Below are 18,533 nucleotides of genomic sequence, written 5' to 3' on the forward strand. Positions count from 1 at the left end.
CCACGGTGTACTTACACCTGTCGCTGCACGGTGTACTTACACCTGTAGCTGCACGGTGTACTTAGACCTGTCGCTCCACGGTGTACTTACACCCGTCGCTCCACGGTGTACTTACACCTGTCGCTGCACGGTGTACTTACACCTGTCGCTGCACGGTGTACTTACACCCGTCGCTCCATGGTGTACTTACACCTGTCGCTGCACGGTGTACTTAGACCCGTCGCTCCACGGTGTACTTACACCTGTAGCTGCACGGTGTACTTACACCTGTCGCTGCACGGTGTACTTACACCCGTCGCTCCACGGTGTACTTACACCCGTCGCTGCACGGTGTACTTACACCCGTCGCTGCACGGTGTACTTAGACCCGTCGCTCCACGGTGTACTTAGACCCGTCGCTCCACGGTGTACTTACACCTGTCGCTGCACGGTGTACTTACACCTGTCGCTGCACGGTGTACTTACACCTGTCGCTGCACGGTGTACTTACACCTGTCGCTCCACGGTGTACTTACACCTGTAGCTGCACGGTGTACTTACACCCGTCGCTGCACGGTGTACTTACACCCGTCGCTCCACGGTGTACTTAGACCCGTCGCTCCACGGTGTACTTACACCCGTCGCTCCACGGTGTACTTAGACCCGTCGCTCCACGGTGTACTTACACCCGTCGCTCCACGGTGTACTTACACCCGTCGCTCCACGGTGTACTTACACCCGTCGCTCCACGGTGTACTTACACCCGTCGCTCCACGGTGTACTTACACCTGTCGCTCCACGGTGTACTTACACCCGTCGCTCCACGGTGTACTTACACCCGTCGCTCCACGGTGTACTTACACCCGTCGCTCCACGGTGTACTTACACCTGTCGCTCCACGGTGTACTTACACCCGTCGCTCCACGGTGTACTTACACCTGTCGCTGCACGGTGTACTTACACCCGTCGTTCCATGGTGTACTTACACCTGTAGCTGCACGGTGTACTTACTACACCCGTCGCTCCAAGGAGATTTTTTTTAAAGTCATTTCATCTGGTGCCTTCTGCCTCTCTCGACACGTCACAGAATTTTTCTTATTTCTTCGATCTGGTGTGCACTAGTTTTCAGACCGCCCACATGTGATATACTTGATGCTCTGCACACGAGCCATTCAATGTTTGCATATCCACAAATCTTGAAAATTAAACAGCGGCCAACTCTCTCTGCCCCTCATGTCTCCGTGTTGGCAAGCAGCTGCTCGTCATCACACCGCTTGGTTGTTTGGTCATTTGTTTTTCTTCCCTGAGCAAAAACTCCACTGTTAAGCTGGACATTGCACCATGACCCAGTCACGGCTTTTCCCTGCTTCTTGCATGTTTTTAGTGCTTTGAGAATTGAACAGGAGTGGACAGGGCCTTTTTCATAATTCCGGCTACCTAACGATGTGTGCTGGGTTGTGTATCGGTGATGTATTAGGGACACTCAGGATCTTAAACACTGTGACCAGACTTGGTACGGCTCCAGGGACAACCACAGGCTCGGTTGTCAACGGTTACTCAGGCCCGGTGATGTGGTGAAGACGTTGGTGTGCCTCACTGTTTGTAATTGAAAAGTATGGTTCTTTATTGTTTTTCTTTTGTTGTCTATATTTTAATTGCCATTTGTAAAATCCGCTTTGGCGCCCCCTGACAAACGGGGAACAAGCCAAACGGAGAAGATTCATTGCCGTTTGACTGCTGCCAACTGGTTGCCAGATGTCCACACCTTTCCCTCCGAAAATGGCGACAGAGAACATTTTCCTTTATTCCATTTTTACTTTACACAGTGAAAATCTCAACCGGTTTGTATTTTATCACAAACTTCAAGTTTCAGCACATCAGAGGGTTCGATTTCTCCGGTCAGACACAGTGCGTACAAGTTGGTTGAGGAGCTTCCCAGAATACACGTTTTTACAACAGCTCTGTTGTTGCTGCCTCGCCGGGACGGGTCGCGGCGGCCCGGTCATACTCAAGTCTTGTTTCATAAATGTGTATGGCTAAAGGGCTGTAACTGGTGTGTGCATCACTTCTTCTCTGTTAATGAAAGTTTGGTGATCAGTTCTACATGCAAGTGACAGTCTGCATGGTGTCGCTTACAGACCGGGAGAGAGGGAACGTCGCCTCAAAGGAAACCATGTCTGAACTGTGTCGTTTTGTATTGCCAATATAAACAACGACTGAATAAAAACACTGGCAGCAGGTTTTGACCTCAGCTGTGGACTACTACTGTTTTTACCTGAGCATTACACTTGTTCCATAGAAACTGTCAAGCCAGCAAACTGGAGATGAAAAAGTTCCATTAGCTTATTCACAAGTCTTCATATACCTCTCTAAAAGTACCTAAAATTTAGTAAACGTAAACTACTTCCTCGGGTACCTTGGGTAAAGGTCGTAAGTTCATGTCACCCGGTGGAATATAATCCTAACCACCTTTTTTCACCGGGGTTTACACACGCCCTGCTTTAAACAACACTGCTGGACACGTGTTTGTGTCATCACAGCAGTGCAGCCAGAAAACACACAACCAGTCCCACATGTTCAGCGTCACCGGTATCTACAGGATTCAAGAAACAAATATAGCAAACTTATGGATCCCCTTCGTCTTTGTCCTTATGTTGTCCAGGAGAAAATACGTCTACGGGAGGAGTGCAGTAGATAAAAAGAGTGTTACATTAAAAGTTGCTGTTCCCATCGGCATGTCCGCTGTCAGCAGCCCAGGGGAGACGGTGCAAAGAAGTACAGAGCCAGCAGGATAAGGTAGACGACCACCAGCGCAGTGCCTGCGGGGAAACGAGAGACGTGACGCTTACAACCCTGAACATGCATACATGAAGGCAGATGGGGTACCAAAACATGAAAACTCAAGTCTTCAAAGATGGCTTCCCAGTGCAAGGATGGCTTCAGTCTGGTATACATGGTAGTTTTCTTTCATATGCTTTTACACAAGGGGGCAGTGTAGCTTGAGGTCACAAGTGGTTAAAAATTAGATGTCTGGAAAGACTTTTAGTGTGAGGTCATGCTGATCTCATATTTGCTTCAAGCACAACTGTTTCACATTTGGGAATGTACAGATTTCTTGTCTACTTGATCCCAGCCTCTTCAAGTCTCTCGTTCGGACAGCTGTCAGTCAAGACCATTTCCTGGTCCTGGACATGCAATATCCCCTGGCAAATATGCCTCTCATTGTTCAAAAAGGGAGCTACAGAATTAGTTCCCACTTATCCTGTATCCTTACTTACCCTGAAAATAGTCTGACTTGCCATCCATGAAGATGTAGTTGACAAGGATCACGCTGAAGATACTGGCCCACAGGTGCAAATCGCTGAAGAGGAGCACAAAGCCCACATCCTACACGTGCAGAAATGCAGAAGCAGTCTTTGGTTTGGGGAAACTATAAACGGCAGCAGTGTGTATTTCTGTTGATGGATTAGTGATGACTTATAGGAAGAGTCTTACATAGAAGGCATTAAACAAGACCAGTATAGGAATCTGTAGCATGCAGACCTGCACGGCAATACAGCTTCCAACCTCCAAGCTGAAAGGACCAATTGAAACAGTTAGTGTTTTGCTGCACAAGCCCTTCACCTGGCGTTTCACCCAACCTCTTGTCTGCCAATTCTGTGCTGCGTATCAATGGAACATCCTCCAGTGACGCCAAGTTCACTATATCAGTTACACTTGGTAGTATAGGGGATTCTTATTCTCAATTTGATGGCACCTGTAAGAGAATTCAACCAAAGTGCCTCCCCAAGTTTGAACCTACCTAAGACTGATGTTGTTCTGGATGGCAAACTGGATCCCATTGACAATCTCTGGAATCTCAGGGACCATCGCGAGAACTGTTACTCCTATGAAATACTGGAGAGAACAGAGATGTTAATAAGACAGACCCTGGGGATGGTGGCTCTAAGTTCCCCATACCATGACGTTACCTGAGAGACGTTGGGAAGGCTAAGTATGGGCTGGATATGCTCAGTGGCAAGGTCAGCACATGCCGACATAAGTACAGTAGCCATGATGAGAATGACCAGAGACCTCCACCGTGACCAGTGAACTACTGCTCCATGATGGCCTGCCACTGCAGGGACAGACAAAGAGATATGTCGGTGATGTGTGTTTTTTTCGTCTTCTTTTTTTTTTTTTTTTAAGATTTTTTTCCCCCTTTTCACTCCAATTGTACCTGGCCAGTCACCCTGCTCTCTGAGCCGTCCCGGTCTCTGCTCCACCCCCTCTGCTGATCCAGGGAGGGCTGCAGACTACCACATCCCTCTTCCCATACATGTGGAGTCACCAGCCGCTTCTTTTCACCTGACAGTGAGGAGTTTCACCAGGGGGACGCAGCGCGTAGGAGGATCACGCTATTCCCCCAGTTCCCCCTCTCCCCATAACCGCCCCGACCAACCAGAGGAGGCGCTAGTGCAGCGACCAGGACACATACCCACATCCGGCTTCCCACCTGCAGACACAGCCAATTGTGTCTGTAGGGACACCCAACCAAGCCGGAGGTAACACAGGGATTCGAACTTGCGAGTCCCATGTTGGTAGGCAATGGAATAGACCGCTACACCACTCAGACGCCCCAGGTGATTTATTAACACAAGAAAATATCAGGGGTATTAAGAGCTGTAGTGTTCTTGAACACTACTCTGCTCTAGCAGCTATTGATATCTCACTTCTGGAAATTGCACAATAGAGAGAGAGAGAGAGATGAAAAGAAAAGTGTGTCAATCAAGGACTTGTGGTCTCGTACCCTGTCCCTCTCCAACATGGATGTCATAAATGTGGGAGTGAGTCTTCAGCGTGAAGATCAGACCTATGAGGTAGGCAATCGGCAAAAGGACCGATACTGTGTACACGAGGGGTCTAAGTGTAAGAACACATACAAAGAGTGAAAAGAGGAAAAAACAAATATTACACTACATATTTCACTGATAGAGAATATCACAAGATGGATACCACATGAATGGACAACTTACTCAATGTGGCTGTGGAACAATGCATTGTTGTTCTGTTGGTAAGAGGAGAGAAGCACATGACACACATCAGTCTCTTTATGTTTCCATTCGTGTACGATCGTGTGACGAAACAGCTCGTTTCACAAGCCTCAGCAATGTCAAATCACTGACCACATCATAGTGGCAGTTGTGACACACAAATGGCCCGCTGCTGTTGCTTGTGCCATTTCCTCCCGTGGAGTTGGTGCAAGCGTCACACACCAGGTTCCCATACGCCTTGGAGAACAGTGTGGGCGCAAACACACCTGGCAACAACAGTCAGGAAATTAATAGGCTTAAACAGTTTGCAGTTTGTCACGGTCGTGCAAACAGACAGTTACACAGCACAAGAAAGGAAAGTTTTAAACAACTGGTACTGTTGCAACAAACACTATTCAGCCTTGACTGGGTGTTTTCTAGCCAGATTCTAAGATTTGACAACACACCCTTTGAGACAAAAACAAAAAAATTTCCAACCATGTAAAACGGTGCCAAGTTTCCCGCTTATTCAGTATGATTGTTAATATTAGTGTTAACAGGTTGTGCGTCAGAACCCACAGAGCATGTTGGGTTTGAGGTACTTGCCTCCTATGGAGATGAAGAGCAGAGAAGAGCTCACCCCTGCGGAGCGGCTGTTGAACCTCTGCTCACTGTGTCTCAGTCCTCCGATGATCATACAGACACCCTGCAGACAAAAGACATCCTCACTTCTGCAGGTTGTGCAAATGTTGTGTATTAGTGCAAGGTTTTGTACAGTGTTGTTGCAGTCTGTCTGATTTTCCTTGTACTCTATCCAAGCCCTAATGTTATCTTGGTAGGAACAACTTGGCCACTCAGTGTGACAACTTCTCACAGCTACGCTGAAGAAAAGGATCATCGATGGAGCCTCACTGATTGGCTCAAGTTGAACTGATCCAAAGCTTTATGGGGGGTTACTGACTCACGAATCTAAGTTCAGGTATCGCCTGTGTGCGTGGGTAAGTCCAGAGCTTCCTGTTCGTTAGTTAAATTTGAAGGATGACAGCATTTTCAAAGGTCAGAGACTTTTTTGAGAGATTAGCCCCGTGTGTTGTGAAACCAGGATGACTCACTGGGATGAAGAGAATGCACCCGAGGAGCGTTCCCGTCAGTGCCGCCTTAACAATCTCCTGTAGACAGGGGTTAGCTGCCCGGTGACCTCTGAGCAGGGCAGTGATATAGAAGCATAACTCCGTGATGGAGCCGAAGGTGGCATTCACCACCGCACCCACAGCAAAGTTACTCTGGGCTGAGATACTGCAGAGAACCAGGTGAAAGTGATGAGCGAGGTGTACTCTCTCTCTTTGAGTGTGTGTGTGTGCGTGTGTGTTACCTGTTAATTTTGTGCAGGTGTGTTTACTGAACAGCTGAAGGTGTTGAATGGATAAAGTTATACACAGTAGATTCCCTTGATTTTGTTTGGTCTAAGTCAGCTAGAAGCCCAGAGGACAAAGTCTTTTTTCAGTCTCATGTCAATATTTCTGCCTGTTTTGGTGGGAATGGCGAGTCAGTTAGTAGTCGGCTTTACTTTATCCCTGCCATTCTTGTCCCCAGTCAGGTCGTGCACATGAATTGTAGGCATAATGTTTCCCTTTCTTGAATCTATTTGCTGTTTGAGCAGTTTTCAAGTCATATGCCGCTTTGATTTGAGCTTGACAGAGGACGAGAACTCACCTCGCAATACCCATACCGATATAATAGGACAAAGGGATGAAAGAACACACTGCTATGGCGAACTTGGCATCAGAGCTGGCGTACTGGTTTCCTTTGTCGACATATCCAATCACCATAGCAACTATTACGAGAGGGAGGAGATCTGAGATTGAGGTCAAAGATATCAACAAGTCTTGATCGCTCACGATCACACACATACACCAACAGAAACTCTTGCCACATTTTATGGTAAAGGATATTAACAGCAAACACATTGATCCCATCAACAGTGTACTTGTAGTAGTACCAGTTCACAGCATGGTAACAGCACAGGACTGCTTTAGTCTCCAAATGTTGGTGCTGAAGTGAAGAACAGCCAAAAGTTAGAGAATATCTCTAACCAAGGTAGAATGTTTGTACACAAAGGAGAATAAGTGGACTGCACGTGCTTTATAGCGTTATGTCAAGTGTCACGTCTCCCCCTCACCTTCCTCTGGGAGCAGGTGGAGATGCAGATATCTTCAGGAGCCATGAGGAGAATGGTGGCCAGGGTGCGTGCGTTCATCTTGGCCACAGGGATGGTGAAGACCAGGATCCAGGAGATGAAGCAGGCTAGGGAGTGGACCACAACCAGAGGAGGATAACCCAGAAGCAGCCAGACGTAGGTGGTGAAACGGTGCTACACAACCAGCAGAGTGCACAACTTAGGAAACCTGCTTGATAACTCAACTTCTAATACTCATTAGGGTACAAAAACTTGTATTCCTCATATTACTCTGATCATACATTAAAAGAATGTCATCAGTTATTTTTGTGCGAAACTATACCAAAAGCTCAACCTAAGCCACATCTTGGTGGAGACACTCACCCAGTAGGGTGTGTGCAGAGATACTGCTAGTGTCTGTGGGACCAGTTCCTCTGTGGGTGAAGGCAACAGTATTGGCGAGGCATCCTCCACCCTCTCTATGGGGCATTCACAGTGGGGGGACCTCTCACAGCACCTCCCGACTGAACTGCTGACCTAGGAAAAGGATAAAGACATCTTGTGGTTGATAAAAACACCACCTTTAACTCCTAACATGGACAAATGGGAGCATTAACAGAGCAAACTATTTCCAAAGGTTAGCCGTGTTGTTGTGGACATCAGTTAGCCATTTTGAATGAGGAGGCACCATAGCCAGCAGGTTGCTAGGCAGAGGTTTACTGTCAGGCTGTTATTAATGTGACTGGTGTTGCAGACTTGTGGTGGGTGTTTTGATGTACAGATAAAGCGGACTTCTGCTTTCACAACCGGCACACACTGAGGAAATTGGCAATGTTGACTGCTCCTCTATTCATTTCAGTAAATAAATAAAACAAACAGCCCAAGCAAGGAGCTAGGCAATCATGACCTCAACCCATCCAATCGTAGCCATACCTCCTGAATTGCCTTTCCAAATGGCCATAGGAAGTACCATGACAAATGCCAGCAAAGCTTACCTAAAAGTAAAGAAAGGACGATAGAAAAACAGTTATGGTAATATTTTGTGACATAATCATCGAGTATAATAAATATGATACAGCCCTGACGATGACGACCAACGCTGTCATACCATATGGAGCCCCAATGATAGTGATGAACATTAGTATGCTGACCAGGATGTACATCAGAGAGATCCACCACCCGCAGAGCAACACATACCATATATTTCCACATGTGACCAGGTGACCTAACACCAGTGAGACAAGTAAAAGACAAGTTTTCAGTATGCCATTACAGACATCTGGCAAAAATGTATTTATAGATCCAGTGAGGCTGTTTTCCACCACACATCACTTGAACAGACACCAAACCAGCTCAGTCCAAACCTGCACCTGTGTGTGGCTTGATGACGTTAAGTTCACAGTACAGCTCTTTTACGACATCTGACCTGTCGTGAAACGGACGCTCTGTCACATGACTCTTCCACTTCCTGAAACCAAACTGATGCCCGTACACACACACACACACACACACACACACACACACACACGTAAACACACCTACAGACACACAAACAACTGAAACAATTCTTCGAGGACTAACTGGTGCTGGCAGTTCATCTGACTACTAGTGATTAGAGCCACGCTTTACATGTGGGACAAATCTCTCTCCTGCAGCGTCATACCCTGTAATTGTTGACTAGCTTGTTGGCTTCCACTTCATTTTCTGCTCTGATGGTGGTCTTGCTGGGGACCTCCTCCCAACTATCATCAAAAGCATGAGGGCCTTTAAAAGCAGAAGACCAAACAATGCATGACAGTTGGAAAAAGCCCACATTCTTACTGCTCCTGAGAATACACCGTCAGAAAACAAGCGAGTTCAAGTCCTGTACTCACATGCATGTGTGGATGTACATTTAGTTGTGCAGAGTGGACATAAACAGTGTTGTGGTGAACAAGTGTGTGTGCCCCCTAAATTAGATTGTTGGCCTCCTCCAGGACCTCCACACAGTTGGTCGCAGGGTAGTCCATCTGGGTCACCTGTCAGGGGGTCCTGGTCCCATGGAGGATCTGCAGCAGTACATCAGAGCAAACAAGAGTGATTTTTATAAGCTTGCTACTCAATTTAATCGCATGAGTGGTGAGCCAAAGGATCGACCTTTTTTGCTGTGGTATGTTGGAGGACATCATTTAAGTTGTTCAGGTCAGAAACCAGAGCAGAGAAGAAAAAAAGGACTCCTTCCTAAGTTACAAACCAAGAGATATTAGAGGCTACAAGTGGCTTGGTGCATTTTAACATTTCAAGTTATCGCAGAATATATCCAACCCCGGTGGTGCTCTGTGGGTTAAAAATGCCAAGAAGCTATCTGTAGCAGCTGTTGTGCCATGCTGAAAACGTGACACAGCCCGTAGACCTGGGGGCTGGATTTCATTTACGGAAGTAATTTGTGTGGGCAACATTTCTTATGATTGTGATTCATATCTTGGTCAAACGGTTAATGTAACAGAATTGTGTATGTCATCAGTTAATGATTAGACAACACAACCAATGTGAGAATATTGATAAGAACAAAGTTGGACCTTTCTCCCTTTCCTTAATCCTGTGTTGGTCACATGCCAGTCTCTCTCGTCTGCTGTATGTGGTGGCAGGGATCTCGTGCTATTTCTAATTGCTGATTACCACCACAAGCAGTCAGACAACAAGAGATTGGTTTGTTCAACAAAAAAGACCGGAAAGACGCATGACTACACTTTGGTAAAAAAATAGCAGTGTTGTCCTTCATCACTCCTTTTTCACAGCACGTCTCTAAAAGGAACTTTGACAAGTAACGACAAAACGCATCCCTGCCATCATGAGCCCAGCACACAGCTGCAGCATTCCCCTCAGACAGGCTGAGTAAGGCATGCTGTCTTTCCCCCCTTTGTTCGCCTTTTTAAGTGTACAACATGTCCAAGACACAACTGAGCAAATGTGTTATGAAGTTTCACCAGCCATCCCTGTGTTGTTTTCTCGTGGACTGTGGTACCAGAAACGTTCAATAGCACACGAGAGCTCTTAAAATTGCAATCTAAACTGCTCTGCAGATGAAATGCCGTGGGTTAAATAACATATTCGATTGAAATTCTTTTGGGTGCGAGTTAAGATTCAAACAGGCACCCTTGAATGGGATACTACCAGATTACTATCCATCCATCCATCCATTATCCGAACGGCTTATCCTGCTCGCAGGGTCGTGGGATGCTGGAGCCTATCCCAGCAGTCCCTGGGCGGCAGGCGGGGAGACACCCTGGACAGGCCGCCAGGCCATCACAGGGCACAATGTAATTTTTGTAGGACGAAAACACTGCACTTTAACTAAGGCCACCATATGGCACCGTTTAATCTTGTGACTCAATTGAAAATACGGTACCATCCATCCATTATCCGAACAGCTTATCCTGCTCTGCTTTGCAGGGATGCTGGAGCCTATCCCAGTAGTCACTGGGCGGCAGGTGGGGACACACCCATCATAAAAAATACTGTACCACCATATGTAAATACGACTTACACAGCGAAGAGAATTATATTTGTATTTTTCCTCACAACATTGTATATTTTTTTCCTGAGTGCGACTTATATTCCAATGCAACTTGTAGTCCAGGAAAAACGGTACACTGTAGAAATGGTTTCCATAGGATCAATGCAATGCTTGCTCACCAGAGACAGAAAACTTGAACCCTCTGTTGTAGGCTCTTGTAAGCTTTTGGTTGTTCTAGGTATAGTGTGAATGAAAGTGAGCGCTACAATTTAAAATTCTTGTCATCTTTTCAACGAGGGAAATGAAAATATTTTCAACTAATGTTGCTTTTAACACAGTACAGTGCGAACTGATCCACTGGTAAAAATGTGAGTGTTGAAGTAATTGTGCAGTCTTTCAAAATCAAGAATAGCTGACTCTCCTAAAACACAGCAAAACAGAAATCTATGGCAACAAAACCAAACCCACTGAATCTGAACTGCTCCTCAAACTTCTGCTTTTTGTCTTTCTGTTCCTGCAGTCGCTCACAGAGAGATGGAGGGTCATACTCCTCTTCTGCAGCCTCCTCTGGATCTATTCATCCATCCATCCATTATCCTAACCACTTATCCTGCTCTCAGGGTCACAGGGGTGCTGGAGCCTATCCCAGCAGTCCCTGGGTGACAGGCGGGGAGACACCCTGGACAGGCCGCCAGGCCACCCCAGGGCGGAGTGACTGGCGTCATCTCGGTTTTATCCGAATTTAAAAGCACAACGTTAAGTGACATCCAATTTTTCACAGTAGCCAAGTAGGCCTCTAAATTGTGACTGGAGTATTATCATCAGCCCTGTAGGCACAGCCATCACGAAAGTCCTTCGGAGGTAAAAGAGTGACTTTAAACAAGCACGGTTCGGAGGTATGAGCTAAGCCTTTAATCTTGGTTTTATTGGTGTGGAGACTAAAGATCAACTGGAATAATCCACCTCTTGGCCGAATCTCGCAGTGACGGAACAAATCCCCCTTGCTGCGCTGCTGATCCTCGGCTACAGGTGCCTGTAAGGCCGGATGATCATAGATCCATCCAATTCGCCAACATTTCTGTGTGCTGATGCACACATTGACCCACTAACTGAGGACTCTTCCCTAAACCTGGTGGACTAAAACCCAGTGACCTGCTAACTGAGGACTCTTCCGTAAACCTGGTGGACTAAAACACAGTGACCCGCTAACTGAGGACTCTTCTGTAAACCTGGTGGACTAAAACACAGTGACCCGCTAACTGAGGACTCTTCTGTAAACCCGGTGGACTAAAACACAGTGACCCGCTAACTGAGGACTCTTCTGTAAACCCGGTAGACTAAAACACAGTGACCCGCTAACTGAGGACTCTTCTGTAAACCCGGTGGACTAAAACACAGAGACCCGCTAACTGAGGACTCTTCTGTAAACCCGGTGGACTAAAACACAGTGACCCGCCAACTGAGGACTCTTCTGTAAACCCGGTGGACTAAAACACAGTGACCCGCCAACTGAGGACTCTTCTGTAAACCCGGTGGACTAAAACACAGTGACCCGCTAACTGAGGACTCTTCTGTAAACCCGGTAGACTAAAACACAGAGACCCGCTAACTGAGGACTCTTCTGTAAACCCGGTGGACTAAAACACAGTGACCCGCTAACTGAGGACTCTTCTGTAAACCCGGTGGACTAAAACACAGAGACCCGCTAACTGAGGACTCTTCTGTAAACCCGGTGGACTAAAACACAGAGACCCGCTAACTGAGGACTCTTCTGTAAACCCGGTGGACTAAAACACAGTGACCCGCCAACTGAGGACTCTTCTGTAAACCCGGTGGACTAAAACACAGTGACCCGCTAACTGAGGACTCTTCTGTAAACCCGGTGGACTAAAACACATTGACCCGCTAACTGAGGACTCTTCTGTAAACCCGGTGGACTAAAACACAGTGACCCGCTAACTGAGGACTCTTCTGTAAACCCGGTGGACTAAAACACATTGACCCGCTAACTGAGGACTCTTCTGTAAACCCGGTGGACTAAAACACAGTGACCCGCTAACTGAGGACTCTTCTGTAAACCCGGTGGACTAAAACACATTGACCCGCTAACTGAGGACTCTTCTGTAAACCCGGTAGACTAAAACACAGAGACCCGCTAACTGAGGACTCTTCTGTAAACCCGGTGGACTAAAACACAGAGACCCGCTAACTGAGGACTCTTCTGTAAACCCGGTGGACTAAAACACAGTGACCCGCTAACTGAGGACTCTTCTGTAAACCCGGTGGACTAAAACACATTGACCCGCTAACTGAGGACTCTTCTGTAAACCCGGTGGACTAAAACACATTGACCCGCTAACTGAGGACTCTTCTGTAAACCCGGTGGACTAAAACACATTGACCCGCTAACTGAGGACTCTTCTGTAAACCCGGTGGACTAAAACACAGTGACCCGCTAACTGAGGACTCTTCTGTAAACCCGGTGGACTAAAACACAGAGACCCGCTAACTGAGGACTCTTCTGTAAACCCGGTGGACTAAAACACAGTGACCCGCTAACTGAGGACTCTTCTGTAAACCCGGTGGACTAAAACACAGAGACCCGCTAACTGAGGACTCTTCTGTAAACCCGGTGGACTAAAACACAGTGACCCGCTAACTGAGGACTCTTCTGTAAACCCGGTGGACTAAAACACAGTGACCCGCTAACTGAGGACTCTTCTGTAAACCCGGTGGACTAAAACACATTGACCCGCTAACTGAGGACTCTTCTGTAAACCCGGTGGACTAAAACACAGTGACCCGCTAACTGAGGACTCTTCTGTAAACCTGGTGGACTAAAACACAGTGACCCGCTAACTGAGGACTCTTCTGTAAACCTGGTAGACTAAAACACATTGACCCGCTAACTGAGGACTCTTCTGTAAACCTGGTGGACTAAAACACATTGACCCGCTAACTGAGGACTCTTCTGTAAACCTGGTGGACTAAAACACAGAGACCCGCTAACTGAGGACTCTTCTGTAAACCTGGTGGACTAAAACACAGAGACCCGCTAACTGAGGACTCTTCTGTAAACCTGGTGGACTAAAACACAGAGACCCGCTAACTGAGGACTCTTCTGTAAACCTGGTGGACTAAAACACAGTGACCCGCCAACTGAGGACTCTTCTGTAAACCTGGTGGACTAAAACACAGAGACCCGCTAACTGAGGACTCTTCTGTAAACCTGGTGGACTAAAACACAGAGACCCGCTAACTGAGGACTCTTCTGTAAACCTGGTGGACTAAAACACAGTGACCCGCTAACTGAGGACTCTTCTGTAAACCTGGTGGACTAAAACACAGTGACCCGCTAACTGAGGACTCTTCTGTAAACCTGGTGGACTAAAACACAGTGACCCGCTAACTGAGGACTCTTCTGTAAACCTGGTGGACTAAAACACAGTGACCCGCTAACTGAGGACTCTTCTGTAAACCCGGTGGACTAAAACACAGTGACCCGCCAACTGAGGACTCTTCTGTAAACCCGGTGGACTAAAACACAGTGACCTGCTAACTGAGGACTCTTCTGTAAACCCGGTGGACTAAAACACATTGACCCGCTAACTGAGGACTCTTCTGTAAACCCGGTGGACTAAAACACAGTGACCCGCTAACTGAGGACTCTTCTGTAAACCCGGTGGACTAAAACACAGAGACCCGCTAACTGAGGACTCTTCTGTAAACCCGGTGGACTAAAACACAGTGACCCGCTAACTGAGGACTCTTCTGTAAACCCGGTGGACTAAAACACAGTGACCCGCTAACTGAGGACTCTTCTGTAAACCCGGTGGACTAAAACACATTGACCCGCTAACTGAGGACTCTTCTGTAAACCCGGTGGACTAAAACACAGTGACCCGCTAACTGAGGACTCTTCTGTAAACCTGGTGGACTAAAACACAGTGACCCGCTAACTGAGGACTCTTCTGTAAACCTGGTAGACTAAAACACATTGACCCGCTAACTGAGGACTCTTCTGTAAACCTGGTGGACTAAAACACATTGACCCGCTAACTGAGGACTCTTCTGTAAACCTGGTGGACTAAAACACAGAGACCCGCTAACTGAGGACTCTTCTGTAAACCTGGTGGACTAAAACACAGAGACCCGCTAACTGAGGACTCTTCTGTAAACCTGGTGGACTAAAACACAGAGACCCGCTAACTGAGGACTCTTCTGTAAACCTGGTGGACTAAAACACAGTGACCCGCCAACTGAGGACTCTTCTGTAAACCTGGTGGACTAAAACACAGAGACCCGCTAACTGAGGACTCTTCTGTAAACCTGGTGGACTAAAACACAGAGACCCGCTAACTGAGGACTCTTCTGTAAACCTGGTGGACTAAAACACAGTGACCCGCTAACTGAGGACTCTTCTGTAAACCTGGTGGACTAAAACACAGTGACCCGCTAACTGAGGACTCTTCTGTAAACCTGGTGGACTAAAACACAGTGACCCGCTAACTGAGGACTCTTCTGTAAACCTGGTGGACTAAAACACAGTGAGCCGCTAACTGAGGACTCTTCTGTGAACCTGGTGGACTAAAACACATTGACCCGCTAACTGAGGACTCTTCTGTAAACCCGGTGGACTAAAACACATTGACCCGCTAACTGAGGACTCTTCTGTAAACCCGGTGGACTAAAACACATTGACCCGCTAACTGAGGACTCTTCTGTAAACCCGGTGGACTAAAACACAGTGACCCGCTAACTGAGGACTCTTCTGTAAACCCGGTGGACTAAAACACAGAGACCCGCTAACTGAGGACTCTTCTGTAAACCCGGTGGACTAAAACACAGTGACCCGCTAACTGAGGACTCTTCTGTAAACCCGGTGGACTAAAACACAGAGACCCGCTAACTGAGGACTCTTCTGTAAACCCGGTGGACTAAAACACAGTGACCCGCTAACTGAGGACTCTTCTGTAAACCCGGTGGACTAAAACACAGTGACCCGCTAACTGAGGACTCTTCTGTAAACCCGGTGGACTAAAACACATTGACCCGCTAACTGAGGACTCTTCTGTAAACCCGGTGGACTAAAACACAGTGACCCGCTAACTGAGGACTCTTCTGTAAACCTGGTGGACTAAAACACAGTGACCCGCTAACTGAGGACTCTTCTGTAAACCTGGTAGACTAAAACACATTGACCCGCTAACTGAGGACTCTTCTGTAAACCTGGTGGACTAAAACACATTGACCCGCTAACTGAGGACTCTTCTGTAAACCTGGTGGACTAAAACACAGAGACCCGCTAACTGAGGACTCTTCTGTAAACCTGGTGGACTAAAACACAGAGACCCGCTAACTGAGGACTCTTCTGTAAACCTGGTGGACTAAAACACAGAGACCCGCTAACTGAGGACTCTTCTGTAAACCTGGTGGACTAAAACACAGTGACCCGCCAACTGAGGACTCTTCTGTAAACCTGGTGGACTAAAACACAGAGACCCGCTAACTGAGGACTCTTCTGTAAACCTGGTGGACTAAAACACAGAGACCCGCTAACTGAGGACTCTTCTGTAAACCTGGTGGACTAAAACACAGTGACCCGCTAACTGAGGACTCTTCTGTAAACCTGGTGGACTAAAACACAGTGACCCGCTAACTGAGGACTCTTCTGTAAACCTGGTGGACTAAAACACAGTGACCCGCTAACTGAGGACTCTTCTGTAAACCTGGTGGACTAAAACACAGTGACCCGCTAACTGAGGACTCTTCTGTAAACCCGGTGGACTAAAACACAGTGACCCGCCAACTGAGGACTCTTCTGTAAACCCGGTGGACTAAAACACAGTGACCTGCTAACTGAGGACTCTTCTGTAAACCCGGTGGACTAAAACACATTGACCCGCTAACTGAGGACTCTTCTGTAAACCCGGTGGACTAAAACACAGTGACCCGCTAACTGAGGACTCTTCTGTAAACCCGGTGGACTAAAACACAGAGACCCGCTAACTGAGGACTCTTCTGTAAACCCGGTGGACTAAAACACAGTGACCCGCTAACTGAGGACTCTTCTGTAAACCCGGTGGACTAAAACACAGTGACCCGCTAACTGAGGACTCTTCTGTAAACCCGGTGGACTAAAACACATTGACCCGCTAACTGAGGACTCTTCTGTAAACCCGGTGGACTAAAACACAGTGACCCGCTAACTGAGGACTCTTCTGTAAACCTGGTGGACTAAAACACAGTGACCCGCTAACTGAGGACTCTTCTGTAAACCTGGTAGACTAAAACACATTGACCCGCTAACTGAGGACTCTTCTGTAAACCTGGTGGACTAAAACACATTGACCCGCTAACTGAGGACTCTTCTGTAAACCTGGTGGACTAAAACACAGAGACCCGCTAACTGAGGACTCTTCTGTAAACCTGGTGGACTAAAACACAGAGACCCGCTAACTGAGGACTCTTCTGTAAACCTGGTGGACTAAAACACAGAGACCCGCTAACTGAGGACTCTTCTGTAAACCTGGTGGACTAAAACACAGTGACCCGCCAACTGAGGACTCTTCTGTAAACCTGGTGGACTAAAACACAGAGACCCGCTAACTGAGGACTCTTCTGTAAACCTGGTGGACTAAAACACAGAGACCCGCTAACTGAGGACTCTTCTGTAAACCTGGTGGACTAAAACACAGTGACCCGCTAACTGAGGACTCTTCTGTAAACCTGGTGGACTAAAACACAGTGACCCGCTAACTGAGGACTCTTCTGTAAACCTGGTGGACTAAAACACAGTGACCCGCTAACTGAGGACTCTTCTGTAAACCTGGTGGACTAAAACACAGTGAGCCGCTAACTGAGGACTCTTCTGTGAACCTGGTGGACTAAAACACAGTGACCCGCTAACTGAGGACTCTTCTGTAAACCTGGTGGACTAAAAGCGTCTGCGAGACGCGCACGTGTAAAGTGTAGACCGGAACGACTGGTAAACCTCACGTGCGGATCAGCTGTGGGGACGCGTTTACTCAAACGACGGCGACTCGCGGACGGCAGCGTCTGTCACACCGAGTCTGTGAATGTTCTCGTTCCTCCAGGTCGTCATGGTTACCCGGAGGCGTTGAATGGAGTGCAAGTGGACTTGGTACATACCCGTGAAGACGTGTCGCCTCTCCTCCAAGACGCCTCCTCGGTTCAAGACACGAGCCGACGAAGCCTCGTCTTCACGGATATGTTCCGAGTCCACTTGCACTCGAGTCAAGCCCTTTGGAGACCTGTTCCACAGACCACCGCGAGGCTGTGGGCCAGGACGGACCGGGTGTCGGAGCTCGTCGGGGTTTGACTACGTCGGATTTGATCGCAGTTTTTTATAAAGCGGTTGTCAATCACAAAGGGGGTGACTCTCGCGCTTGTCACGCGCGGGTCAAATAAACGCGTCACCTGCTGCTAAGGAGATCAGTTCACGCGCTTCCACGAGAACCCTGTCAGCTCGACACGTAAAATTAAACCCAAAAGAACCACACGAGCTAAAGAACCACACGAGCTAAAGAACCACACGAGCTAAAGAACCACACGAGCTAAAGAACCACACGAGCTAAAGAACCACACGAGCTAAAAATCCAAACAAGCTAAAGAATCTAACAAGGTAAAGAACCCAACAAGGTAAAGAACCCAACAAGCTAAAGAACCCAACCAGGGTTCCCGTCGAACGGCGTGGTTCGTCCACAGCCTCACCTGGACCACCCACGGCCTTCTGTCTTCTTCGGCGGTTGTTTAGGTCCGTGTGGGCGGCGGACTGGGACATCTCCGGTATCAGCCGCTTCTCTCCTCCACAGGACGCGACGCGAGCGGAGCTGGAGCTGCTGCTGCT

General features: G+C 47.7%; 1 protein-coding gene across 3 annotated transcripts; it reads right to left on the bottom strand.

The window, feature by feature from the left end:
* Window positions 1–1,103: 1,103 nt before the first annotated feature.
* LOC130114170 (uncharacterized) lies at window positions 1,104–18,533 on the bottom strand. Of its 3 annotated transcripts, none has more exons than XM_056281964.1 (20): window positions 18,398–18,533; window positions 9,042–9,215; window positions 8,831–8,931; window positions 8,538–8,646; window positions 8,276–8,392; window positions 8,101–8,162; window positions 7,552–7,704; window positions 7,171–7,362; window positions 6,942–7,043; window positions 6,705–6,844; window positions 6,104–6,287; window positions 5,598–5,697; window positions 5,145–5,278; window positions 4,995–5,026; window positions 4,769–4,881; window positions 3,951–4,096; window positions 3,782–3,876; window positions 3,475–3,553; window positions 3,258–3,366; window positions 1,104–2,798 (listed from the first exon to the last, which is right to left on the bottom strand). In XM_056281964.1, the coding sequence occupies exons 1-20, from the start codon at window positions 18,465–18,467 to the stop codon at window positions 2,725–2,727; spliced, it is 2,286 nt and encodes a 761-aa protein (XP_056137939.1). In that variant the 5' UTR covers window positions 18,468–18,533; the 3' UTR covers window positions 1,104–2,724. The 3 variants fall into 3 exon arrangements, with proteins under 3 accessions (XP_056137939.1, XP_056137938.1, XP_056137940.1); XM_056281963.1 differs by having other exon boundaries at window positions 8,532–8,646; XM_056281965.1 differs by lacking the exon at window positions 3,475–3,553 and having other exon boundaries at window positions 8,532–8,646.

Source organism: Lampris incognitus, chromosome 6 (assembly GCF_029633865.1).
Source record: "Lampris incognitus isolate fLamInc1 chromosome 6, fLamInc1.hap2, whole genome shotgun sequence".
NCBI classification, from domain to species: domain Eukaryota; kingdom Metazoa; phylum Chordata; class Actinopteri; order Lampriformes; family Lampridae; genus Lampris; species Lampris incognitus.